This window comes from Lutra lutra, chromosome 3, assembly GCF_902655055.1.
Source record: "Lutra lutra chromosome 3, mLutLut1.2, whole genome shotgun sequence".
NCBI classification, from domain to species: Eukaryota; Metazoa; Chordata; class Mammalia; order Carnivora; family Mustelidae; genus Lutra; species Lutra lutra.
In genome coordinates this window covers 189,119,408-189,146,669 of record NC_062280.1, presented here as the reverse complement: position 1 = coordinate 189,146,669, position 27,262 = coordinate 189,119,408, and the positions used below count along the sequence as shown (strand labels likewise).

The following is a 27,262-nucleotide window of genomic DNA, read 5'->3' as shown; positions in this document are numbered from 1 at the left end:
TAGGTAACAAGTGAGTCACTCCCAGTTGACCCCTTTTCCTTGGGGTCAGTGGTTCTGTCCTGGAAAGCGCTCCCTGCAGCGGCTGAATACGGCTGCCTCGTCAGGGCTCAGTGAGTGATCTAAGGGTCTGTCCATGTGTCAGATCTTCACAGTCCTTGAGACCAAACAAGACATGACATTCTTCCGTGAAGATTTCCCTGATACTGAAATCAACCTTGTGGGCTTTCCTGTTTACAGGCATCATCATTCCTTAACAGAACGTTGGCTTAGAAACCCTCCCCACGTTTACTCTGCTTGAGCGCTGGTGCACACAGACCGGTTAAAGGGTGGCCTGGAGAAGGAGTTCTGTGTGACAGAGGCCATGTTCTGACCCAGTCTGTAGGTTACCTGGGACACTTCCGGCTACTTGCTCAACTTGTCATCTACCTCAGTAACACGGAATGACGTTTCCATTCCTCTACCTTATACTGGCTCTAAGTGATGTTAAGATAAGCTGAGGTATATTAAAGCATTGGTAGAGTTTGAACAAAAACCATTTCGAATCAGGTGGCACCAAACCGGAAGTTGTTAGGAACAGTTAGGAGCTTGGAGAGACTTACAGAGAGAAAGAGCAGAAGCAAAGGGAGGAATAATTTTATAACATTGAGGCATTCCCCAGTTGGATTTTGGTTGGCTTATAGATGCCACCAGGGCAGTCGAGCCCCCTCAATGACGCAGCCTCCTTGTTTAGTTAATTTTCCAGTGGATGAAGTGTGATCATCTGTGTTTAGCCTTCCAGCTTACACAGAGGCACCCAAAGCAAGGTAATCCTGACAGCCAAAACCTTACATTGAGTCATTAGCTACTTCCAAGGTACAGTCAGGGGAAAACAGTAATCCATGCAGTTAACGAAAGCATATCAGAAACAGGCAGAACTGACCTGTGAATATTTTTAGAGTTTTCACTTATTAAATCTTTTAAACAATCTAGGTTTAGTCAAATGCTGAGAGAGAATCATTAAATACATTTAAGAACGTGTACACGTTGGGGCGCCTGGGTGGCTCAGTGGGTTAAAGCCTCTGCCTTCAGCTCAGGTCATGATCTCAGGGTCCTGGGATCGAGCTTCTCTCTCATCGGGCTCTCTGCTCTGCCGGGAGCCTGCTTCCCCCTCTCTGCCTGCCTCTGCCTACTCATGATCTTTGTCTGTCAAATAAACAAACGAAAATCTTAAAAAAAAAAAAGAAAAAGAAAGAACGTGTACATGTATTGTGTGTATCAGCCCAGAGACAGGAAATATATCAGTTAATTGGAAATGGAAAATTAATATAAAGAATTATTAAATTGGTAAAAGGGGATTAATTACTAAGGGGTGAAGGAAACTACAGCATAAATCAGCAAGCGGTGTCTCTTGGGCAGAATCTGGCTGTTGCCTGTTTCTGTAAAGTTTTAACACCACTCTGTCCATTTGTTTATTTATTGTCTGTGGCTGCCTTTGTGCTCAGAGTTTAGTAAACAGTAAGCTGGTGAAGCCTGAGATACTTACTCTCAGCTCTTTGCAGGAAAAAGTTTGCCAATCCCTGCTCTAAGAATACAAGAGTAGTCTACCTAGAGAGCTGTGCTGTAGGAGCAAGGCAGAAACTCCCAAACATCATTGGCTAGGAAAAGACCCTTTCTCAGGAGGTCCCTTCAGCACCCTTTCTGACAAAGGCTGACATTGTAGTACTGTTTTCTGACAAGTAGACTGACCTTGCCTTGTGGCCTGAAGGACTGCACTGGTGGCCCTTGTTGGAAGGTATAGGAAGGGAACACACCCAGGGGTAGCTTTGGAGGTGCCCAGGGGTGGTGTAGAGGACCAGGTCACCCCCTCGGAGCTTACCTAGTCACCGTCATGTGGTGGACAGCGTATGGAATAGGGGAGAATGCAGTGTCCATCTCATCCTGGTGGATCTCTCTCTCTGACCTCTCTCTAATGTAAGTGTAGCTGTCGCTATCTAGAACTCTGTCAGTGTGTAAAGCTATGAGCATCTTTGGGTTTTCTTAGGAATATAGTCCTGATTCCCAGAGACAGTGTTGCTAATCATGAGATCGATCCATTCTGCCAACAAACACTTAAGAACTGATTACTGCATGCAATGTAACAAACTAAAGTAAAGAGCACATTATTTAAGTCAAATTAAAGTATTTTGGAGAGTATTTTTATTGGTTTCTGTGGCAATTCTTTCTTTAAAAACACTGTGTCAGTCTCTCTTTTTTGGAACATCTTCTGAATGTAGAAACAGTTCAACATTATGAATATCTTGTAGGAAGAAATTACACTCCTATTAGGATAGCTTTAATTTTTTGTGTATATTTTTATTTCTGTCCGTAAATGTATATTTTGCTAAATTATAACAGTGCCCTTGTTTGGTCATTGCATTTCTTTTCTTAGCATGTCCAAACATCTTTGTAGAGTCTACTTTTAAATCAGGCAATCGAAGTTAAAATAGGCATTTGTAGGTATGTTAGCTGGAGTAAGCCGACAACCGCTTTAAACAACTCCAGAATCTCAGTGGTTAACACAGTAGGTGCTTTTGCTCCTGCTCACAGATATTTTGGCACCTGTTTTCAGGAAGCAGCCTTCTGTTCGGTGGTTCAGGGTCCAGATTCCTTCTCTCTTGGGGCTTTATCCTCTCCTCAGGCCTCCTGAGTCCTGTACATGATGCTGGCAGAGGGGAGAAGGGAGGGAGGCTGTTTCAGTCACTCAGGGCAGCTGGCACAGAATATAAGCAAGCGGTGAGGGGGTGATTAAACAACATATTTATTTCTCACAGTTCTAGAGGCTGGGAAGGCAAGATCAAGGCACCAGCCAACTTGGGGTCTGGAGAGAGCCCACTTCCTGGTTCATAGATGGCTTTCTCCTCACAGTGTCCTCATACGGCAGAAGAGAGTTCCCAGGGGTCTGTTTTATAAGATTACTAATCAATTCATAAAGCCTCTACCTTCATGACTTAATTGCCTCCCAAAGCCCCCACTTCCTAAAACCATCACACTGGGGATTAGGTTTCAGCGTGCGAATTTTGGAAGGAATACATCATTCAGTCTCTGGCGGAGAACTTTTACGGTGCAGGCTTGGCAGTGGCCATACTCCTTCCTCTCACCTGCCATTGACCTCAAGACACAGGGCCCCGCCTAACCCCGGGGAGGCTGGGAGAGGTGGTCCCGCTGTACCTAGAAGGAGAGGAGAGGTTTGGGGAACACGTAGCAGCCTCAGCCACAATTCCCAATGTGATGTGACGAACTGGATGTCTTTAATATGTTTCATTTGTATTGTCATTTGAATAGATATAAAATGTTGAGATTATGTAATCAGATGATTTTTGTTAATAGTTTCAAAAATAATTTTGTAGGAACTATTGATATTATGGACTTAGCTACCTCTGAGAACGTGTGTGTGTGCGCGCGTGCGTGTGACACTCACGTGCACGCGTGCCTGTTTTATTACTTGGCATACTGCGATATAGGTGTCTTTCTCCTTGACCTAGCCCACGTAGTGCCTTCCGTGTGGGTAGTGATTAGTAAACACCATGGCAATGCCTGGCAATAGATAGAAGAGATTTTTACCGAGAAAGAGATTTTTACTGAGAAGGCTAAATTTGGAAATAGTCAAACAAAGCATATTCTCTCATTTCTTTTCCTGCTTAGCTTATTGCCTCTTACTTCTGCTCAGTGCGTGGTAGGGATGGTCGTTCCTACTTGCTGAGGTTCACGCACAAGCCCTGGTTTAGGTGATACCATTCTCTCACTCCTCATAGCTCACATTTTCGTGTGTTTCAGTATTATATAATGAGTATATAGACATTTCAGGAGACGGAGATATTTTGATACTCTGAGAAGAGTTCTGTGGAGTCTTATATGAAATAGTGAGCCCTGTGGATGCTTTAATCCTGGGCCAGGAAGAGTGCCACTGTTGGCATCCAGCCCTCACCACCAGCCCACAGTTGGACGTCTACACAGGGCAGTTCTGGAAGAGCCCGAGGCTTAGATGGGGACTGACCTATCCAGGGGTGACCCAGGACACGACTGGACATTCTGCCAGACTTCGTAGCCTCCTTTGCGCTTTCGTAACTAAAAAAGCAGAATCGTAGACAGAGTACCAGGAAGTGTCTTCTCTTACTTTGAAAATAACTTTTCTGTCTTGTTTCTGATTCTCTTTATAGTAAAATTGACATAATGTCACTGAAGAAAAGTTGGAAAATGCAAAAATAGTACAAAGTTCTTTAATCATTTATCTATAAGAGTGTTTCAGTTACTTTTTTTTTTTTTACCTTTTAGGCGAAGCCAAAGCTGATTGAACCACTCGACTATGAAAATGTCATCGTCCAGAAGAAGACACAGATCCTGAATGATTGTTTAAGGGAGATGCTGCTCTTCCCTTATGATGACTTTCAGGTAGTTAACTTTCAAATAGAGCCATGTGGTTGGTCTTTACAAATAATTATTTTTAATCTACTGATTTATTATTTGATTATTTAATTTTAGGATTTTTAAAAGATGAAGATGTTATTTAAGAGAGAGAAGTTACATCGTTGCATTTTTCCATGCATTCCTTTATGGGTTGATTTTTTAAAATGTATTATTTTTGCATATAAATACATACAGGTATGAATATGTGTTATATATGTTTATATATGCATATAGGCATATGCATGCCTATGCATACATACACACATGCATGTATTTATTACACGTAGGACATAAGTATTTTTTGTGTGTGTTATACTTTTAATAAAAGTGCTATACTCTGGGTGGATTTAATGGACACAAGCACCTCCTGTGTCTTACGAGCTTCATTTGAAGAGAGATTTACGGTTTGTGCCGGTGACTCGGTGCTAAGGAGAGCATTTGCTGGGGAGCACTGGAAGAATTTGTCGTGTGTCCTTTCAGGGTCACATTTTAGGAAGCCACCATGAGAGAACCCCTGAACCGCGTGTGGGCTCCCAGGGAAGGGCTTGGGGTAACCAGGAATGTTCTGACGTCTGCCTCTCTGGTGAGCGACACATGCTGTTCCTTGGATCTCGGGGTGGGGGCTGCCAGCAGACCGCTTGGCCCGCCTCCTGCTGGGAGCTGCTCTGAAGATTGTTGCTTCCGGTCTCAGGTCTCCAGAGCCTGTGGCCGAGCCACCCACAAAGAGCTGTGAGGGCAGTGAGGAGTGATAGTGGGACCCCAGTGGTGTTAGAGGCCTGGCCGCCTGCGGTCACTGCGGGCTGTGTGCAGGTTCGGGTTACTCTCCTTGCTCTCTGGGACCTGCCTCATTGTGTGCTTCTTATCTGCCTCGAAGCTTCTTTACCTGGTGCTGTTATCATCCAATGCCCTGTTTTCTATGAATTGAGCTGTCTCTTTTTTTTTTTTTTTCTTAAAACTTAATTCTTTGTGGGATAATTTGAAAAGTGCTATGGGAGCTCCAGGGTGGTACAGTCGGTTGAGCCTCCAACTGTTGATCTAGCTCAGGTCCTGATCTGACCCTGACCCTGATCTCAGGGTCATGAGTTCAAGCCCTGGTTTGGGCTCCACACTGGCTGTGGAACCTACTTAAAAATGAAAGTAAATTAAAAAGTAAAATAAAAAGCACTACCTACTTGTAAAACAAAACAGAATAGATGCTGTTGAAATACCTGATGTTGGGCGCCTGGGTGGCTCAGTGGGTTAAAGCCTCTGCCTTTGGCTCAGGTCATGATCCCAGGGTCCTGGGATCGAGCCCTGCATTGGGCTCTCTGCTCATCAGGAAGCCTGCTTCTCCCTCTCTCTCTCTCTCTGCCTGCCTCTCTGCCTACTTGTGATCTCTGTCTGCCAAATAAATAAATAAAAATCTTTTAAAAAAAAAAAAAAGGAAATACCTGATGTTAAAAGCATTCCCCCACCACTTTCTTTTAATCCCACTGCCTTAAATATAACCTACCACGTACAGTTCTGTGCCTACTGCATTGTCTTTAGAAACTTCCATGTTGATAACAATTGTTAAGTTATATTCTTTGAAGTTTTTTTTCCCCACCAAATTTCTACCAGTTTACAACAAATCTGGGAATTCTCACAAATGTTCACTTTTTTTTTAAACTTCTAAGAGGTACATGTGAAGAAAATGATTACTCTTTAATTCCTTCCTGAAAAATAAGGAATGCTGTGGAAGTGGCATTGGCCCTGAGTGTGATTCTGCTGCCCAAGTACCTTCCACTGATAAGTGGTTTCAGATCATGCCTCAAAATAGGATGTTTTTGAAAACGTCGTTGCATAGTAGACTACTCACCTAAAACATAAATGGAAGCCTCAGAATGATTTCTTTTGCCTGTGATTTTGGCAATAAGTTTATCAGCATGAGAAGTTAAATCAGATGATTACAAATTAGGCTTCATGTTGACACATGTTTCCTGTAGTGTGCTCCGAGGAAACTAAAGGTTATCTCAAGTTTCTCTGAGCATGAAGTATATGTATTCTTCTTGGTATGAGTAATAAAGTTATCCCAGTGTTCGCAACCTAGAATGCAAAGTTGTGTTTGCAACCCGAGATAAAATTACTCACGATGCAAACAAATCAAAGAAACAAGATACAGTTAATTTAGTATCATCTTTTACCCCAGGGACAAGGAACCTGGGTGTTTAAGCAGCTGTAGAACCAGATGATTGAAACTCTGAGAAAAACTCCTTTGTCCCTTTTGCTTGTGACGATTTCCGTGGAGATACCAGGCATAAATTTTCTAGGAAAGGCAAAGAACTCGCTGACATTTTGCTGGCCAAGATTGAATAAGGAAGTTATTTTCTGTTTTCGGGAAGTTTTTCCCAAAGATTGAGGAGCTTGAATTTCAGCTTTGATCCCCATCACAGCAATTATGATGGACTCCATTTAAATTTGGAGGCTGTTATGTGTTTTCCTGGAGATTCCTATGTTCTAGGTAAGGCCATTTACACTGTGCTTTCTTGTTAGATTGTCTTGGTGATTTTAATAACTGTCTACTTAGTTGAATGAGCAAAATGTCTTAGAAGTGTCACAGATTCCCTCTGTCTCTCTATTTTTAGGCAGAATAGAATTCCATCTGTTATTAGAGGCAGAGAGAAGAATTAGATCAGGGAAAAGTATTTCATATGGAAAAAAACCCAGCAAGATGGTTAGGAAGTGGGTCAAATTGTGAGCAAAATGCATGCTGGGGGTTAATTTGCAGGATCATGCTTACAAGTTAAACAGTATTAGTTAACTATTAAAGTAATAGAACTTTGTGCAAAGCTCTGTCAAATGCATTTGCAATGATAATTGACTAAAATCTAAGTATGGATAGTGATGAAACAATTGTACGGTTTTAGAGCAAGACATACGTTAATCTTGGTCAGGGTTTTTTTTTTTTTTTTCCTTAAGATTTATCCATTTATTTTAGGGGGATGAGAGTCTGAAGCAGACTCCTGCAAGTGTGGTACCTGATGCCTGGTTCGATCTCACAACCCTGAGATCACAACCTGAGCCCAAACCACGGTTGGGTGCTTAACTGACTGCGCCATCTAGGCGCCCTGATAGCAATCAGCTTTCAAGGACACCTGTGTTCTCTGAACATGAGTCTTATGTACAGAAAATTTTTTTGGTCAAGTGTATTTGCTGAGGGGTGGGAGAAGAGTGTTTAAAAGAAACAGACAGGTACCTGGGTGGCGCAGTTGGTAAGCATCTGCCTTCGGCTCAGGTCATGATCCCAGGGTCCTGGGATAGGGTTTTGCATCAGCTGGGAGCCTACTTCTCCCTCTGTCTGCTGCTCCCCCTGCTTGAGTGCACGCTCCCCATGTCACATAAATAAATAAAATAGAAAAAAAAATAAACAGACAAAATAATCTGAGAGACATGGAGTCACTGTGGATTTTAAAAAAGACAGAAGGGGGGCACCTGGGTGGCTCAGTGGGTTAAAGCCCCTGCCTTCGGCTCAGGTCATGGTCCCAGAGTCCTGGGATGGAGCCCCACATCGGGCTCTCTGCTCAGTGGGGAGCTGCTTCCTCCTCTCTCTCTGCCTGCCTCTCTGCCTACTTGTGATCTCTGTCTGTCAAATAAATAAATAAAACCTTAAAAAAATAATAATAAAAAAATAAAAAAGGCAGAAGGATAGTTCTCGCACTCAGAATATTTGTGAAGTTGAGTTTTATCTGCGCTGGGTGGGGGGCAGGGGTGTGAGGCTCATGCATCCCTCGCTGGCTGACTGCACTCCTTTTTCAGAATCAGCCCCCTGCTTTGGGGTCTGTTCTCTTCTGTCTCTGTGTTGGCTTCATGGTTCTCCTTGTTGGCGATACCTTCTTTTCTCTTCCATCCTTCTAGAATCTTCTTACCCTTCTGAGGCCACTTCACATCCCATGTCCTCTGAAGATGTTCAAGTCCACAGGATTTTTTTCCCCATTCTCTTAATCCCTTTAATACTTACTGTTCACACTGTAAGTATTAAGTTATTAGATGTAACTTACAGCTAATTTAAGGTTTTACATTTACATCTAAGTACATTGTCTTGGGCTTTTCCCTAACGGTTTCTTACACCTTTTGTGATCCCGGGTCACCCACCACCTGCGCTGTGGCCAGGATGAAGGCTCAGACCTTGTGTGTGTGTGAATCTCTGTCCTCCCACCCACCTCACACCCACCTAATCTCTTTACTGTTAGAATGTTTTAGATCAAGAAATGCAAGTTGACTTTTCTGAAGAAATGACACATCTATGCACGACTGAAAATAATGTCCAGGATTGCTCCCCTTCTCGTCAGACACATAGAGCCTGATGTGGGTCTGGCCATTGACTTCCAGTCACGGTTCCCCTTCAGGCAGAAGTCCTTTATCGGGTGATGCTGGTAGTTTGACATTATTATTTTTTTTTTAAAGATTTTTTTTTTTTAATTTGTTTATTTGTGTGAGAGAGAGAGGAGTAGGAGAGAAAGAAGAGTATAGAGAGCAGAGTAGGGGGAAGAACTGAGGGAGAAGCAGGCTCCCTGCTTTGGGAGCCTGAGGCAGGGCTCGATCCCAGGACTCTGGGATCAGGACCTGAGCTGAAGGCAGATGCTTAACCAAGTGAGCCACCCAGGTGCCCCATGATTTGATGTACTTAACTATTGCCATCACTCCGCTGAATCTGTAGCTTGCTTTGGAGCTCCGTGTACCACGTACCCTTGTGCCCTGGCTTGTTGCATTGCTTACTAATGTGTGTGCAGCTCTGTAAAGTGGTAGAATATGGGAAAGGTAGTAATTAGTCAGAAACGATGCTGGTGGCAGTTTATGGATATCATGTATATATCACAAAAACTAGTGTTTGGTGTGTGATATAAACTAACAAGGATAGAATTTGTATGGAAGAACAGAAAAGAGCGTATCGTGTTTCGCTCCCAGAGATGTCCCTAAAGTTGTCGAAAGCAGAGACTTAGAGACACTTGTGCCCCCGTGTTCATGGCAGTGTTAGTCACAACAGCCAAAAGACAGAAACAACCCCAGTATGCACCAGTGGATGAATGGGTAAACCAGATGTGGTCTTTCCATAAAATGGGATGTTTTTCAACAATTCAAAGGGAAGGAAATTCAGCCATGGACCACAACGTGGGTGAGCCTTGAGCATATTATGCTAAGTGAAATGTGACATTCGGAAAGGACAAATTTTGTATGATTCCCTTAGAAGAGGTACTTAGATTAGTCACATTTATGGAGACAGGAAGTAGAATGGTGGTGGTCAGGCGCCGGGGGAATGGGGCGTTAGTGTTCGAAAGGTACAGAGTTTCGGTTTTGCAGGATGATAAGAGTTCTGTGGGTGGATGGTCGTGATGGCTGCTCACAGTGAGAGTGTTCTTAAGGCTCCTGGACTGTACACTTAAACATGGTTTAAATGGTAAACTTTATGTTATGGACATTTTACCACAATTTGTGGGGGGGGGAAGAGCACATGGTTGCAGGATTTCTGTGCTCCATGGATGTGAAATGGCTGTATCCTTAAAGTTGTTCCAAGTCAGGGTGAGGAGTAATTTCTCCAGTGTTCTTCCTGCATATTTCATGGTTTAGTATCATCATGTTCCCTAGCAAGAGAATTTAAAAGGAAAGACAGGCATACCAAGGAAAGATTATTAGGAATGGGCAATCCTAGAAATTTTCATTTTTGGCAGTGTTTAGAGACAGGAGAATCCTAGAGTGTTCTCAGCATTGTATAGAAAAATGTGGTTAATCCATTTCCCTTTAAATAACATCCTGATTTTTATTTCCCCCCTGTTTCTTTTCCTCTTCTACTTAACATGAGACTGATAGTGATCTACAAACCAGTGACCTGAAAAGGAAGCCAGGCCCTGTTGCTTACAAAGGGCCTGGAAGTCCCTGATCTCATTTCCCATCTGTCCTTTTGAAAAGAAAAAATTCTTTCCACACTGTTTTGTCCTCACTTTTTATTATATGCTGCCAAAAAAATAACCTCAGTACTTTGTTTTGAGCTTTTTATTGAAAAATGTTCTTTTGATAAATTCCTCGAAAATTTTATCAGAGGGAATTCAGTGGCCAACAGTGTAACTTTCTGTGAACATTGTGGTTTCTGGGATATTAGTTCATGTCTAGGACTGAACCCACCTTAATAAAATCTGGATAAGTAATATTTCAAAATTGAAATTGGCCAGACCTTCAGGACATGAGAATTTTAATTCTAGTTTAAGTAATGACTTTTACGGAAAACAGGGATAGATCATATTTTTATGATCAAATATGTCTTAAAAGCTTATATTTTGGATGGAACCAATCAGTTGAATTGAAAAGTATATTTGTTTAGCTTGTAATTGATAGTTTTAATCCTTGTGCAATGGAGTGCAGCCTAGTGAGATGCTTAGAACAGGAGACCCGGCTCTTGCTTTCAAATTGCTCAAAATTTAGAAGAGATAATGACGTAAGGTTTCTAATAAGAAGGAGAATGTGACTTTAGCATGAGAGAGATTGAGTCCTATGGGAGTTTATCCTATTAAGTTGGAGATAGTGGGACATCCAGGTGCTGAGAATCCTTGAAGTGGTTGGAAATGCAGAAGTTCAGTCTGAGAGAGGGGCAGGGGTTATTGAACTGGGCTCACCCATAGCAATGTGAGCCAGTAGCCCGGAGGCCTAGAGCATGGGGGTACCTCCATGGGGACTGGATCTTGGGTGTGCCTTCACTGAGGAAGAAGGGAGGTAGGAAGCAAAGACAGACAGCTGGGAAAGAACCAGGAAACTGCAGGGTCCTGGAAGACAGTGAGAGGACTTTGAAGAGGATAGGCAGAAAGGGCAGACAGTCTTGTGCTCCTCCTGATGGGGTGGGGGAGTTGATACCGAGGATGTCTTGACCAGTGAAGATAGTTTCTGGCCAGGGCTGCCGTGAGCAGGTGGGTATAGCGGTTAGTATTACAGGGTAGTAGAGAGAAGGCATCATTGTGGCTCAGAGTAAGAAGAACAAGAGGCTTTAACAGGATTGGGAAAACGAGGGAATGAGCTAAGAAGGGAAATCCAGGAATGGGGAAGACATGAAAGATGCCAATGTTATAGGGATGTGGTTTGAAACAGGCTCTTCTTGGGGGCACCTGGGTGGCTCAGTTAAGCGTCTGATTCTTGGTTTCAGCTCATGTCATGATCCCAGGGTCATGAGAGCAAGCCCTGCATCAGGCTCCACGCTCAGTGGGAAGTCTGCTGGAGAGTCTTTTCCTCTCCCTCCTCCTCTGCATCCCCCTCCCCAAGCTCTCTCTCACAAATTAATAAATAATTTTTTAAAAATAGATTTTATTCATTTATTGGATAGAGCAAGAGAGCACAAGCAGGCAGAGGGAGAGGGAGAAGCAGGCTCCCTGCCGAGCAGGGGCCTGATGCAGGGCTCAATCCCCAGACCCTGAGATCATGGCCTGAACTGAAGGCAGACGTTTAACCCACTGAGCCACGGCAGGTGCCCCATAAATAAAATTTAAAAAAAGAAAAGAAAAAAGAAACAGGGCTCTTTGGGGATCTTGGGGATGGAACTGACAGTCTTTGGGGAAAGAAGGAGGAGAGAGAGTTCCATCTCTGAACAGTGAGAGGATTGGCTATTGAGAAATTTAGAGTGGATTGGGCTGAGAGACTAGTCACTGGCTGGCTCATTGGTGGGGTGCTGTGAGAAGGGTTTGGAAACCTAGAGAATAGGATGAAGAGGGGGTGACAGTAAGAATCATTGATTGATTAATTCCTCCACAGCTGTAACCGTGGCCACAGCCCTCATTCTTTCGTGTCATGCTGTGGTTAATGCAGGAGCCTCCTGTCAAGTCTTCTGGATCCTATTCTGAATGCCTTTCAGTTTATTCTAACAAGTAGCCAGAGTAGTTTTTTAAAAATAAGTTTAAAAGGTAGGTCAGATGGTATCACCTCTGTGTTCAGAGCCCTTTGGTGAAGACCTTATCACGACCTCCCTGTCTTCCTACTCTCAGCTGCAGCCACACTGGCCTCTGCAGGGCGCCTCCTTCCCTCTGGGCCATCTCCTGCCTTAGGGCCCTTTCTCAGGCTTTCCCCTGTGCCAGTGAATTCTTTACCCAGCTGTCTCCTACCTCCTGCAAGCCTTTTGCCAAATCTTACCTTCTTAGTGAGATCCTCGCCCACTGCCATGCTGCCTGACCCGCTCTGGCCTTCTTGGTCCCATTTACGTTTCATTTTTCTCTCACCACATTGCTTATCCACTTCCAGCATACTTACTGGTTTAATCGTGAGCTCTGTGGGGGCAACGGTCTTGGTCTCATGCACTGATGTTTCCAAGCACCTGGAAACACATGGCACAGGGCAGGAATTCACTAATACTTGCTGAGTGGGATGAATGAGTGAGAGGGAGAGAGGAAATGAGAAGGTATGAATCACCAACCAAGAGTGGGCCCTTCTATCTAACATTTTGGTGAAAACAGCCTTTTTGGGAATGTCAGTACTGGAGAACTGAGAAGAGAAAACAGGGGATGTGGGTTGTAGTGGCAAGATGGTGTGTGGAGGTGGGGAGTAGCGGCAGGCCCCAGACTGAGGTGCTTGAGGTCCTGACATGGCCTCCCATGGACTGTTGGCCGTGTGTGGAGGCCCTAGAGGTGGATGTTGGGCTGAGGACCTCGTGGATGAATGAGCAGAAATGCTTGACTTGGACATAAAGTTGGAGGGATATAAAGTAGCCCTTGGAAAAGGGGCGTTTTCATGTTTGCATCACACAGGGGGACGTTTGCTAGGCAGCATGGATCACGGGGAAGGGTATGGAAGGGAAGTAGCCTTTTTTCACTGAGGCAGATCTGTATTATTACATGATTTTTATTAGAAATACTGAGTGACTGTGGGTCACTCAGTCAGTTAAGTGTCTGCCTTTGGTTCAGGTCATGATCTTGGGGTCCTGGAATCACGCCCCATGTTGGGCTCTCTGCTCAGCAGGGAGTCTGCTTCTCCCTCTCCCTTTGCCTGTGCCCCCTGTACCTTGGACTTGCTCTCTGTCTCAAATAGATAAATAAAATCTTAAAAAAGAAAGAAATACTGCACGCTACTGAGGAAAACTTACGATCAAGTAGGGAGTTGAGATTAACTACATAAATAACTAGATGAAATAGGACACACACACACACACACACACACACACGCACACACACACACAATATCACCTGCATCGATGGATCTAAGATTTGATTCTCTTATGTTGAGTAAAAGATACTGGATAAATCTCATAGTCCAGCACTGTATGCATGTGCTCCCCGCCTCAGGCCATACTCCCTCCCTCCCTCCCTTCCTTCCTCAGGTCTTTTTCTTTGCTTTTTTAGAAAAAATAATGTTTAGCTCACATTTTAAATAGGTCGGAGAGAAGGGTAAATGTCCCACAGTTGGTAAAAAGGTATAAGCACGGACCATCCTTGTAAGCACTGAGGGGTAGGAGGACAGTTTTTTGTATGCGATTAATGTATTTGTCTTAGGTTATTAAATATGAATAACAGACGAAGTTCTAAGTGAAGGTAATACCTTAAGACCATGTAAGCACATGGAGATTTATTTATACTGTATCTCTACATTCATTGACTATCCAGTCAATCTTTATAATTGTTCGTAACTATAAAACTGTCTCAAGGGGGAGACCAGGGGAGTAGAAGAAAGGAGACACCGTAGGATTGCATGCAAAAACAAGAACACAGAGTCCTTAAAGAGAAAATCTAGGTTTTGGCCTCAGAATCACCAGATGTCGTTGAACGTATTAGTAAGTTCAAAATCTCTGCGGTTGCTGCAACCTGAAAGGTTCCTGCTGTGTCCATTGCTCTGCCTCTTCCTGTCAGGGCCGCCTGGCAGAGTGTGTCCAGCTCGGAGTGTGCGACCGCGACCTGAGTGTGTGTGCTGTGTGTGCGTGAGATTCAGAGAGGACAGAGGAAGGAGGTTCAGTGAAGTCCCCTGATGCCAGAGGTCCTCGAGTCAGGACTTCCCCATCTGCTTAGCATTTTGTCAGCAGAGCAGAGTCTCAGCTCCGCCGTGTTTAAAATAAGACTTTGGATGTCCTCCCAGGAGCTGATGTGCTGAGGCCCGATGGTCTGGGAAGACCAGTGTGGCGGTGGTGATGCCGGCAAATGCATGGAGGGATTTGAGGGCAGTCGCCCTTGGTGCGTGACTGAAACTGCTCCTGAGTGATGAGGAGAACCTGAAGGAGTGAGCCTTCCTGGGAGGAAAGCTCAGCAGGATGTTGGAATATGTAAATAATGGCCATGGTGTAACACGAAGCGTATTTACCATGCTAGGTGTTCACGCAAAGGTATGGTCTTTTTGGCAACTGAAATTACATTCTAGAGAAAGACATATGGAGCCACACGCAGATAAGTAGAAAACAAAAGAGACTGTGCTTGCTTATATCTTCTTAAAGGTTTTGTTACCAAATGGAACGTAAATCAATCAGAGGGAAGATAGGCGCTCTAGACCCAAGATTTAGTCACGTGGCCAGAAGTTTAGGCCCTGGTCTTTCTGTTACTAATCTGGGTGTTGGGGTAGGTGAGAAGCCTTCTTAAAACTCACTTTTCTTAATTTATAGTTCAGAGATAACAATTTGCCCTAAAATTTGGGTTCTCGTAGATGTGCAAGAATCCAAAGCGACATTGCATGCAGGAAAGCTCTTTGTAGCCCTGGCTGATGTCCCTCAGTTGGCAGGGAGGGAGCTGAGGGCCTAGGAAGCAGCCTCTTTCCTCTCGAGGGAACATCCGTTCATTTCTGAGGATTTGCAGAGTCATGTGATGTGGAGCAACTGGTGGGGAAGCTGGACCTGCCACTTGTCCCCCAAATGACCAAAGGCTACTCCTCGTTTTCTGGATCCCCCTACCCCACTCTGTTTTCTCTTGTGAAGTGGTATTTAAGAGTGACTACAAGTTTCGTTGTAACACCAAACCCAACATAAACCAAACAAAATATCTAAAAACTGAACTTAATCGATGAGTCTGGTTATGAAGGCTTGTGAACATGAACTTATTTATAGTTTACTGCATTTGGAAAGCTATGTAATGTATGATTTTGGGTGTTAGCAGAATGAAATCATTATGACTCTCAAAGGTCTACTGACACCTATAAATGCATGTGACATTTTAGGAAGCAGGACATGATGTGGTGACAGAGGCTACCTGAAGGCTTGCCAGCTCTGAGACACTGTCTCATCTGGAACGCTGAATGATCTTACAGTTGAGTAAAATCATCCCCATTTTAAAATCTCAACCGCCCATTCACTCAACAAACATTTATGTTGTGCCATGTGTTTTGCTGGGTGTTGGAAAAGCAAAGACGAGCAGGAGAGTCGACGTGTCTCGGGGCTGGTTGGGGACATGGGTGGTGGGAGCAGCCCGGCAGTCAGGTGGATGGCCTGGTGCATGAGGGAGTCACAAGTCCCCGTGTGCTGGGGGGCTGAAGAAGGCCAGGGGAGTCCAGAGAAGTCATGAGTGCTGCTCAGCCAAGGTCTTTGGTTGTGGTAAGGAGCTTGGACTGTGTTCTGGTGGAAATAAGGAGTCATGGAAAGGATTTAAGCTGAAGCCTGATGCTAGCAGATGAAACTTTGAGAGATGACTGGCAGAGAAGAGGTAAGAGGGATGAAAGAGGGAAGCTGGGCATACCAGCGTGGGTGCCACTCTGGGCCGCACGCAGGCGCATGGGGACGCCCAGCAAGGAAAGTCAGTGATGTCACACAGGGCGGCACTCTGAGCAAACAGAAGAGGATGGTGCAGGAGGGGAGCCTGGGAATGGAAGCCTGGGGGAGCTCATAGGGGCTGAGGAAGAGGAGCTGTGCGGGACAGTTGGCTGCCAGCATGGCTTTAACAGGTTCCTTGAGAGTTATATTTTGTAAAACCCCTCCAGAAACCTAAATGGGATTCCTTCTCTTAACCTGTATCCTGTCCCATGCCTTGTCCATTTTTGTAATTATTACTGAATTCGACATGGAGACCTCTCAGGACACCGGAAATGGGATCTTCTGATGTTAATAGAACCCCGTGGGTCAGTCTCCAAGACATGATCTCCGCAAGGAGATGTGGGAAACAGCCAGTTTCCAGCTTGGCTTGGGACTGAATCCTCCCAAAGCAAGTCAGCTGTTCTGGAACAAATGCCAGTGCCAGACGTTTGGAAAGGTTCCACTATGCTGTGCTCGAGAAGTCACAGTCGAGTCCCCAGAGTTTCTTGTAGTAATGTTTCGGGCACAGACAAAGGCAACCAAGGCCGGGGTCCAGCACATGCTATAAGGGGACCTAGCTCCACAGACACGTGAGGTTCCCTGCAGTTTGGCTCAGGCCTAGAGACCAAGGGAAGGAGGTGTTGAGAGCTGCCCAACAGGGAATAGTTGAAAATCCAAGATAACTTTAGAACACTGGAGTGGACTCTGTCCATCTGGCCCAGCGGAGCACAATATAAATTCAGCCCAGGGTTTGCTTGCTTAGTAACGGAGGTGGGCCAGGCTGAGGGACGCCAGCCCCAAGAGCTGTCTTCCCCCAACCGCCTGGGCTTTGATTTCTGGCGGCATCTACTTCCCTCCCCTCACTGAATGCTGGCCTCCTCCTACCATACCCCAAGGTTGTCCTTCTCCAGAAAGATCAAAGTACTCTTTCTCTGCAAGTGCACCGAGCCCTCAAAAGTCTGAAGGCAGTTCTACTACGTGAATTAAAACAAACACAAAAATGAACACAAGTGCAGGATGCTCTGTATGGAATTACAGATGGGTGGGGGTTGACTGCTAAGCAGAGGGTGTCCACACTTTTGCCTCAGGGTAGATCGGAGCTGACCCTTGCCCTGAGACCTGGTGGGCATCCCTGTCCAGCCGGCCACGGGCATCTTGGGCCCTCTTCTCTGGCCTCAGGCCCTCCACAGGCCTCAGAGCCCATCTTAGAGGCCTGGTGGCACCGGGGACATTTCCCTCACTCTTCCACATTCTGCAGCCACGTGCCTGAGCGGTGACCGCCTCCAGAAGACCTTCTTCACCTGTTGTAACTCAGTGTCTCAGCCGCTGTAGGGTGGCCTCCCCTCTCTTCAGAGCTGTTCCGTGTAGAACGCCAGCGGAGCCGTCTCTTCCTTTTTCAAGGCCTGCCCTCCCTTCTGGGCTGCCTGTGATGTTTGTTTTTCCATCTCAGGGAGGACACTCCCAGCCCTGGGCTCCTTTGAACCCGAGAGATGGGGAGATGTCTGTGAAGGCTGCTTTCAGCTGGCTCCCAGGCAGCCCACCCACCTCTCTGGGATCCTGTCTCTCCCTCATTGTTCTTATGGCCCCCGGGGGGAAGGGTGGGCCTTTTGTCTCAGTCTTTTAATTAAAATCTTATAAAATAGGATATTTTAAACAGCAGTGGCTATGCATGCTTCCCTCTAGGAATTAAGATGGTTGTTTTGTTACAGTTTTAATGCCCATTGTAAAGTGATTAATAAAAAGTCCCATACCGAATGGGTTGAGAGGGTTAGAACAGTAAAGAAACAATGACACGAAAGCACGTCTGTTACTACTCACCCTACCTTTATTTAAGTCTACAAAGTGACTCTTCCCTCTCTCAAATCCAAAGATTCCTTTCCTAAAAAAACAAATGGGGTAATCAATCAAAGCAACTTAGTATTCTTCTTCTTTTTTTTTTTTTGGATGTCCTTTAGTCTCTCTCAAAGCACCTCATAGCACTCAGATAATAAGCCATTTGAGAGAGATAGACTTAGAATTCCATGTTCACAGAACTGTGGAATTTTTAAATTACACAGGAAGCCTGGAGATCCTTAGAAAACTCTCTGTTTTAAAAATGTGGAAAGTTAAAACTTTCCTTCAGGATCACACAGCTCATTAGAGGCCACGCTCACATGAGAACTCAGGTTTCCTGGCTCTGCGTTCAAACCCCTTTCCAATATCAGTCCTCAGATTCTTCCATAGAAAGTTGAATTAAATTATTCACCTCACATTTCTTGCAGTTTGAAACATGAGCTTCTCGGTATCCCGCTTCAGTGGGGTCAGGATGGCGGGTTAGCCGGCGCTGATGGAGAGAAGTCAGAGCCAGGATGGGGTCAGGAATTCCATTCGTAGAGAGAGATTCCAAGTTGAAGGTGAAGACCATCAGAGGAACAGCTGTGAGCGATGAAGAGGAGGGCCAGGGAATGCCAGGAAGCTTCAGGGCTGGCCCGTATGGGGAGACCTGCTGTATGGTACGTCTGTCCCTTCAGGTGACCCACAGCCCTGCCTCCCTGGGCCAGCCGCCCTGAGCGATGGCTCATAGGTGCTGAAGTGACCCCTGTCTTTGGGGGGAATAATTTCAACCAAGAGAGAAAAAAGTTTTTAAAATAAGAGAGCATCTATTTGAAATTTGTCCTTCCAGATTAGACTTGGAGATAGTTACAAGTTCTCCTGTTTCTATTCAGGTCTGAGGCGATCTGAACTCCTTCAACTCATTCCATTAAAAAAAAAAAATTCTCCTGAAGATTGACGTGGGCTCTCATGTGTCCTTGTATCATCTTCTGAGCCCTTTGGGCGAGGACTTCACCCCTTTCTCTTCCTGTAGCAGTTCTAAATTTTTCTTTTCAGGATCTCCTGACATTTTTTGGACTTCCTTGTAAGACTCCTGTCCATAGTTGGCCAAGGTAATTAAGGATCTCTTTGTGTCAAAGACTACCAGCCTTTAACCTAAATAACAGTAACTGAAAATAATTTAGACTGTTGTAGTAGCTAGAAGAGGGCATTTATTATTATTTTTTAAGATTTTTTTTTATTTATTTGAGAGCGAGAGAGACGGTGGGGGAGGGGTAAGGAGAGGAACGGAGGGAGAGGGACAAGCAGACTCTACTGAGTGCAGAGCCCGATGTGGGGCTCAACCTCACAACCCCGAGATCATGACATGAGCCAAAATCAAGACTCAGCTGACTGAGCCACACAGGTGCCCCTAAGGCTTTTATTTTTTTTAAGATTTTATTTATTTATTTGACAGAGAGAAATCACAAGTAGGCAGAGAGGCAGGCAGAGAGAGAGGAGGAAGCAGGCTCCCCGAGAGAGCAGAGAGCCCGATGCGGGGCTCGAACCCAGGACCCGGGATCATGACCTGAGCCGAAGGCAGTGGCTTAACCCACTGAACCACCCAGGCGCCCCAAGGCTTTTATTTTTAAGCTGTGCTTTGTGCTATGAGATTTCTATCCGAAGTGGTTGTCATGCTAGCTGCATTTATATTTAATTTGCAGATCTTATCACACTTCACAGTGTGAAATGTTTCTTCCCTCCCCCTTGCAAGTGCAGAAAGCTTCTTAGAGACTCTGCCACTAAGCTTTCTTAGTAGAATGGAAATAATTTATTTCTAAACACAGGAATGGGACAGACATTCTTTGAATGTCCATCTTGATGTTGATTTATATAAAGTGGATACAGACCAATTTTTTAGCAGGAATATGATTTTAACTGATAGAAAAGTAGAAGAGAATACCACAGCCATGAAAAAAAAATTAAGTTTGCTTTTGAGGAGCACTTTCGTGTTCATTGAGTATAAATCTCCAGGTATTGATTGAGGCTCTGTTACAAGCCAGATCAATAAAACTGCAGAAATTTAATGCGAATCCATTTGGCGTACACCATAGACTATCACCCAAATATGACTTTTAGTAAACAAAATCTATGGAGAAATTAAAGTAGAGCACTCACTCATGCTGTAGTCTTCAAGGGAAGACTTCAGTTTTTATAATGGACCAGAGAACTCTTTGTAAGAACAGAGAAGAAATTATATACAAGTAATGGATGATTATTGGTGGAGTCCTGTTTCTGTGTCCCTTGGCTATTTCATTCATTCATTTTTGAAACATTTCTTGGGTACTTAGCACAGAGATACAGATAGAGGGATGTCTCCTGCTCTCGGAGGAATCCACAGTCCGATAGGAGAAAGTGGGATGTTTTTTGGATAATGGAGTCGCAGAGTGACCAGCTGCTATCAGACGGGGCCTCATGGGCTGTGGTTTATAAGTCACCAAGGTCTGGGATCAGATCTTAGCTTTGCAAGTCCAGAAATTGAGTTTCTTCAGTGTGACCAGAGTTGTTTGGGCTCAGAGAACTGACTTGCAATAGGCAACTCCACGAGAGAACAAACCAAATGCCATTTAATAACGGGCATTGAGAACTAGAATTGATAAGCAGATCAGAATACATTCATTGGCTGTGTCCGCTCTCTCTCATTAGGAAAGTCTAAGTGGGAATCACATTTTAAACGAGTGAATTGGTGAGGCTGGACTCAGCAGTGAGTGGGAAGACCTTGGGAACTGAGGACATCAAGTGAGGACTCCTCACTGGTGCCAAGACCAACGTTAGTGATGCCCCAGTGGCCCTGCCAGTAGATTCCAGCCTCTCCTTTTATTTTTTTTTTTTAAAGATTTTATTTATTTGACAGACAGAGATCACAAGTAGGCAGAGAGGCAGGCAGAGAGAGAAAGGGGGAAGCAGGCTCCCCGCTAAGCAGAGAGCCCGATTTGGGGCTCTTTCCCAGGACCCTGGGATCATGACCTGAGCCAAAGCCAGAGACATAACCCACTGAGCCACCCAGGCACCCCCCAGCCTTTCCTTTTTTTTTTTTTTTTTAAAGATTTTATTTATTTATTTGACAGAGAGAAATCACAAGTAGGCAGAGAGGCAAGCAGAGAGAGAGGAGGAAGCAGGCTCCCCGCTGAGCGGAAAGCCCGATGTGGGGCTTGAACCCAGGACCTGGGATCATGACCTGAGCCGAAGGCAGCGGCTTAACCTACTGAGCCACCCAGGCGCCCCCAGCCTTTCCTTTTAAATGAGGATAAAGACACTGACAAAATTGCTCTGCTTATGCAAGACTTGTTTTTTCTGTGGCTCATTCTTTCCCCAGATGAGTTAAAACCATTGATAAGGCTGTAGGTTGGTGGGGTTTTTCATTCCTCGGTGTTTTTTTAATTCAAGTGTAATTAGAGTTCTGGGCAGTTTTTCCTTTGGCGTAGATTATATTTGTAGTTCTAGGATTTAATGGGTCTCTTTTGTGTGTGCAAAGAGCTAATCTAATTCATCATGTTTTGATTTTGCTCTTTTAACTCGAGTTTCTGCTCCCTTTGTACTGAATACAACTTGTGCTCAACCTGTACAATTTAGCTTAAGTGTCTTTGCCTTGGTGCACATCTTCTTGATGTCCTTTTTCCCTCTCAGTTGGATTTAGATTCCTCTATTCTTTCCTCTCATGTCAGCCTGTGCTTCTATGCCCCTTTCTCTCATACTCTTCTGTAGTTCCTGTAGCACTCTGATAATTTATTTCCTCCTCTTCCTCTGTCATCAGACTATAAGCTTTACAGGAATAGCAGGTACATGTTATTAAACTTGGTGTCTCCAGCTGCTACTTCTGTGTCTGGTGGTGGAAAGTAGTGACTCAGTGAATGGATGGCTGGATAGACGTGTGAAATGAAAATGATATTTATGCTGAGCCCTAAAATGATCAGTACAGTGATCTGGGGGAAGAAAAGCTATTGATAGCTATTCTTAAGGTGCAACAGACATTTTTCTCAATCTTACTTGTCCACTTTTAGGACACTGACAGATGTCCTAGGAAAGGTGAATATGGAAATCAGATTGCAGCTTAGTGTGTCTCCTCGATGCTTCTGTCCTAACTCTATATTGTGATTAGTACTTGAAAACATGCTCATGAAAACAGCAGTATTCCTCAGTACACGTTAATTAGGACATGCTCCTAATCTCTTACAGTCTTGTTACAGTTATTTATTGCTGAGTAACAAACCACTCCAAAGCCTAGTAATTTAGGGCAGTAATACATCATTCTCCCAGATCTGAAATCTGATGAAGGCTCGGCTAGGTAGTTCTACTTGACTCGCTATGTGCAGGGGCTGGAATGCTTTCTCGTTTACACTGGGGCGCCTCTACCAGGTTGGCTAGAACCAGCTGTGGGCTGGTGGGGCATCTTTCTATATATGGCCTTTCCAGATGGCCAGTTTGGACTTATAGCAAAGGGGTCTCCGGTAGTAGAACTTTTTATGTGTCCTTGTCTTCCAAGAAGGAAGAACAGAGCTGCTAGTTTGCTAAGTTCGAAACTGGCAGAATGCTGGTCAAGCCAGCCTAGATTCAAGGACAGGGAAATCATCTCGATCTCTTGGTGTGAGGAACAGCGTGCATGTGTAGGGAAGGATAGCAGCCATCTAGCTAAAAGAGATCATCTAAAACATCCAATTTTATATACAATAAGAAATAGACCTAAAAACAACATTGCAGCTAGATACGTACTACAGAAGTATGTCTCATTTAAGTGAATGGTTTTTAAGAAATGCATTAAGTTTCTTTGGATAACATCTCCAGGGGAGCGAAGAGCTCTTGTTGGAAAACTACGCTTTGTCAAAATTGGAGCTAGGACTTGATCAGTTAATGGACTCAAACCTAGTACTCTGGTCCTGGTGGGTAATAAATAACCACACAGATGGTTGGTTTAATTATGCCAGTGCTGTCTTATCTGTTAAGGGTCATGTCTCTCTTTAATGATTAAAGTTGCTTTCTTCTTAAAGTGAGAGCATACCAGCACTCACTCTGATCTACAAGAATCAAAAAGATCTGGATCTTGTTTCTCTCACCTTAGAGGCGTTTGGAAAAGTGTCACATAATTAAAGTTTCTTGATTAGTAATTCTACTGGGAAAATGTAACAAATGTTCTCTTTTGACTGTGCTGTGATAGGAAATGGGCTGGAAATGCCTCTAATAGTCCCATTTCTAGACCTGAGCATTTCCTGAACATTTTGAAATTATAATAATTAGTTTCAAAAATCTTGATAAACCCAAATACATCAAGATAAGCAGAGCTGTAGAGTGAATCCTTCCTTGAAACATACACAGTTTCTTGAACAAGTCCCCTTTTCTTATATTATTCTTGATTTTTAATAGTTTTGACAACCTCTTAGAATCACTTGATACTTAGATACTTTTTGAATAGATTTGCTCTTCAGTGCTTATTGTCACATATCTCTGTGGTATTTCATGGGAACAGGTGGAAAATAAAGGTTACCATTTGTGATATTTGTAAAGAAACCAAGAGCAAGGGCCTACAAAGCCCTTTTGGAAACTGAATGAATTAGTAATTCACCCATGAAGGCCTTCAGTGGAATCACAAAAGACCCCAAGTAGCCGAAGAGATCCTGAGAAAGAACAAAGCAGAAGGCATCACATACCCTGTTTCAAGCTCTACTTACAAAACTGTAGTCATCAAAATGGTGTGGTACCAGGTAAAAACAGACACAGGCCAATGGAACAGAACCTAGAGCCCAAAATAAACCCAAGCATATGCAGTCAACTAATACTTGACAAAGGAGCCAAGAATACTGAATATAGAAGAGATGGTATATGGTGCTGGGATAATGGGCTGTTCCCATGGGAAAGAAATGAAACTGGCCCCATGTCTTATACTACTCATGAAGATGAATTCAAAATGGATGAAAGACTTATACGTAAGACCTGAAATCATAGAACTCCTAGACGAAAACACTGGAATAAAGCTCCTTAACATGGGTCTTGGTAATGACTGTTTGGGGGGTTCCGATATCTTAAAAAGCAACAAAATAAAAAGTAAACAGGTGACCACACCAAACTCCAAAGCTTCTGCCCAATAAAACAAAACATCAATATAGTGAAGAGACAGCCTATTGAATGGGGGAAAAAAATTTGCAAATCATATATCCAGGGGTTAATACCCAAAATATATGAAGAACTTATGGATCTCAGTAACAAAAAAACAAATAACCCACATTAAGAAGGACAGAGAACCCGAGTAGACATTTTTCCAAAGAAGGTATACAAAAAGCCAACAAGTACATGAAAATATGTTCAATAGCACTAATCATTAGGGAAATGCAAATTAGGATCACAATAAGATATCTCTTGGGGCACCTGGGTGGCTCAGTGGGTTAAGCCTATGTCTTCGGCTCAGGTCATGATCTCAGGGTCCTGGGATGGAGCTCCACATCGGGCTTTCTGCTCAGCGGGGAGCCTGCTTCCTCCTCTCTCTCTGCCTGCCTCTCTGTCTACTTGTGATCTCTCTCTGTCTGTATCAAATAAATAAATAAAATCTTTAAAAAATAAAAAGATATCTCTTGTGTCTGCTAGGATGGCTGTCATCCAAAAGATAAGCAATAACAGAAATGAATAAAGCTATTGTGTAACATGTTAAGAAAGAAAAAAGAGATAATAGTTGCTGGTATGGATGTGGAGAAAAGGGAACCCTTGTGCATTGTTGGTAGAATTATAATTTAGTGCAGTCAGTATGGAAAACCGTATGGAGGAGCCTCAAAAAATTAAAAGTAGAGCTACCATATGGCCCCCAGTAATCCCCCGTCTGGGAATATATCCAAAGGAAATTAAAACATTAATTCAAAAATGTTTATAGCAGCATTATTTACAGTAGCCAAGACATGGAAACAACTTGAGTATCCATTGATAGATGAATGGATAAAGAAGTTGTGGTGTATATTTACAACAGAATAATATTAAACCATAAGAAATGAGGAAATCCTGCCATTTGCAGCAACATGATGGACCTTGCCGGCATTTTGCTAAGTAAATAAGTCGGACAGAGAAAAACAAATACTATGTGATCTCACTTATATGTGGAATAAAACAAAACAAGATATAAGTCATAGAAAAAGAGATCAGATTTGTGTTACCAGAGGTGGAGGGTAGGGGGAGGAAGAATTGGAAAAAGGAGGTCAGAAGGTCCCAAACTTTCAATTATAAGATAACAACTAGGGGTGTGGTGTACGACATGATGACCACCGTGAATATGGCTGAATGATAGATGGGAAAGTTCTTGCGAGAGTAAATCCTAGGAGATTTCAAGGATCACAAGGAGAAAGTTCTTTTTACCTTTCCTTTTTCTTTTTATTGTATTTATTTGAGAAAAGTGGATGTTAGCTGAACCTGTCATGGTCCTCATTTCACGAGAGATGTAAAGCAACCCATCATACTGTATGCCTTAAACTTACACAGTGATGTCTGTCTATTGTTTCTAAATAAAACTGGAAAAGAATATGTAGATGTGATGAGAGTTGCACAGCAGTGTGAATGTACTTAATGCCCCTGAACTCTACACTGAACATGGTTAAAACAGGGTGCCTGGCTGGCTCAGTCCATGGAGCTTGAGACTCTTGATCTCAAGGTCATGAGTTCGAGCCCATATTGGGTGTAGAGTTTACTTAAAAAAAAAAAAAAAAATCTTAAAAAAAAGGTTAAAATTGTAAATTTTATGGTATGTCTGTTTTACATTAGAAAAAGGAGGTTAAGACAAGCAAAAGGCAATGTAGTGAGACTAGATCAAGCACTTGGGGTTGCGGAGTATTAGGGATTCTGAAAGGGACCCTTACTCTTCCTGGTGGGGAGGAGCAGAAGGGCTCCCTGGAGGGGTCACAGGGTCCCCTACCGGGAAAGAAGTGGGGGCCATTGCCCTGCACACAACTCTGAACTTTCTGGTACCCAAAGGGATCTGTTGTACATGACCCAAGGAGGAGGAAGCACAGGGCTGGCAGAGACCGGAGTGACTGTGTCCCTGTTGGGCCCTGCTGCACCCTGAGGCTGGCTGGCACCTTTCCATCTTGGAGTAACCAAACTCTCTGCCTGCACTTTCCCCCGCAGACGGCCACTCTGAGAAGACAGGGGCGGTACATGTGCTCCACGGTTCCCGCAGACGCGCAAGAGGAAGCTCAGAGCCTGTTTGTTACAGAGGTAATGTGCCGCACACGTCACCGTAAAGCCACTTTTTGCTAACACTCCCCGTTCTTTAAATTTTAATGATATTTTCAAGAAAGTCTCAGAGACATAACTCCCATCTGTTTAGTGGAAGTTAAAATAGGAGACTAATATGGGATTTTCAGAGCCCAAAGCTTAGACAGAAATGTCAGCACGGGTCATTTCTGACGGCTGTTTAAAACATGAATTCTGCAGAACTTACTGGTGTAGAAAAAGGGGTCACTCTTAGGAACTCACTGGAAATCTTTGGCAGAGGCTTTGTTACTGAGATGATTTTCAGGGAGACTCAACACACGTTTATGTATTCATTTTCTTCATTTATATGTTTACACTCATAACTTATTTTCAAGACTAGTTCAGTGTTCATGAAGTGCCAGATGGCCATGAGCAGACCCTGACTATCTCTGGTCAGCGTACAATTATTGTCACTCTTGTTTGAACATGCACATGATGATTATCTTGTTAAAGAGGAAGGAGAAAGTACTGCATTTAGAATTGCTTTTTCTTGCCCCCCTCTTGAGGTGTTTCCCCCCCCCAGGTGCTTTTAGGTAATATGAACTCATTAAGTCTTTTCTTTTAATTTTGTTTCTCAAAGTGCTCATTCATTTAAAAATAATGAATTTTTATCCCTATTTTTCGATTGAATTTCAGTGATACATAGGCCCATCAATAATTTTGCCTACCACAAGGAAGTTAGGCTTTTAAAAGTGAAGACTGACTAAACTAACAAGATCATAGTCACAATATTTCGTTTCCATTGACGTTTTCGAAAAATTAAATGTGTTTAAAATTGTAAAAGTAATGATCTCTCATCCTTCTGAAAAGAACGTCCTGTCTTACTTCCTTTGCTACTATATTCGGAAGATTAATTCCAGACAAATAGAGCCAGATATGTTTATATAGTCTTAAATGTTTATTTTAAAGCAGGATGTAGACAAACTGGGACGGACCCATAGGCAATGTCTGGCCTGCAGTCTGTTTTTGTAAATAAAGTTTTATTGTAACACAGCCACACCCCTCCGTTAACAGGACCACTCTCACATTAGAACTCAGAGCTGAGTGTTTACATCAGCGACCATGTGACCCTCAAAGCTGAAA

The 27,262-nt window shown here is 43.7% G+C and overlaps 1 protein-coding gene across 30 annotated transcripts in view; it reads left to right on the top strand.

Annotated features, from left to right (window-relative positions):
* Window positions 1–27,262, top strand: part of DOCK9 (dedicator of cytokinesis 9) — a 282,088-nt gene that overhangs the window by 122,587 nt on the left and 132,239 nt on the right. For all 30 annotated transcript variants that reach the window (XM_047720303.1, XM_047720297.1, XM_047720295.1 and 27 more), the window contains exons 2-3: window positions 4,291–4,407; window positions 26,051–26,140. In XM_047720303.1, coding sequence (XP_047576259.1) covers window positions 4,291–4,407; window positions 26,051–26,140 — 207 coding nt within the window. The remainder of the gene's footprint in view (window positions 1–4,290; window positions 4,408–26,050; window positions 26,141–27,262) is intronic.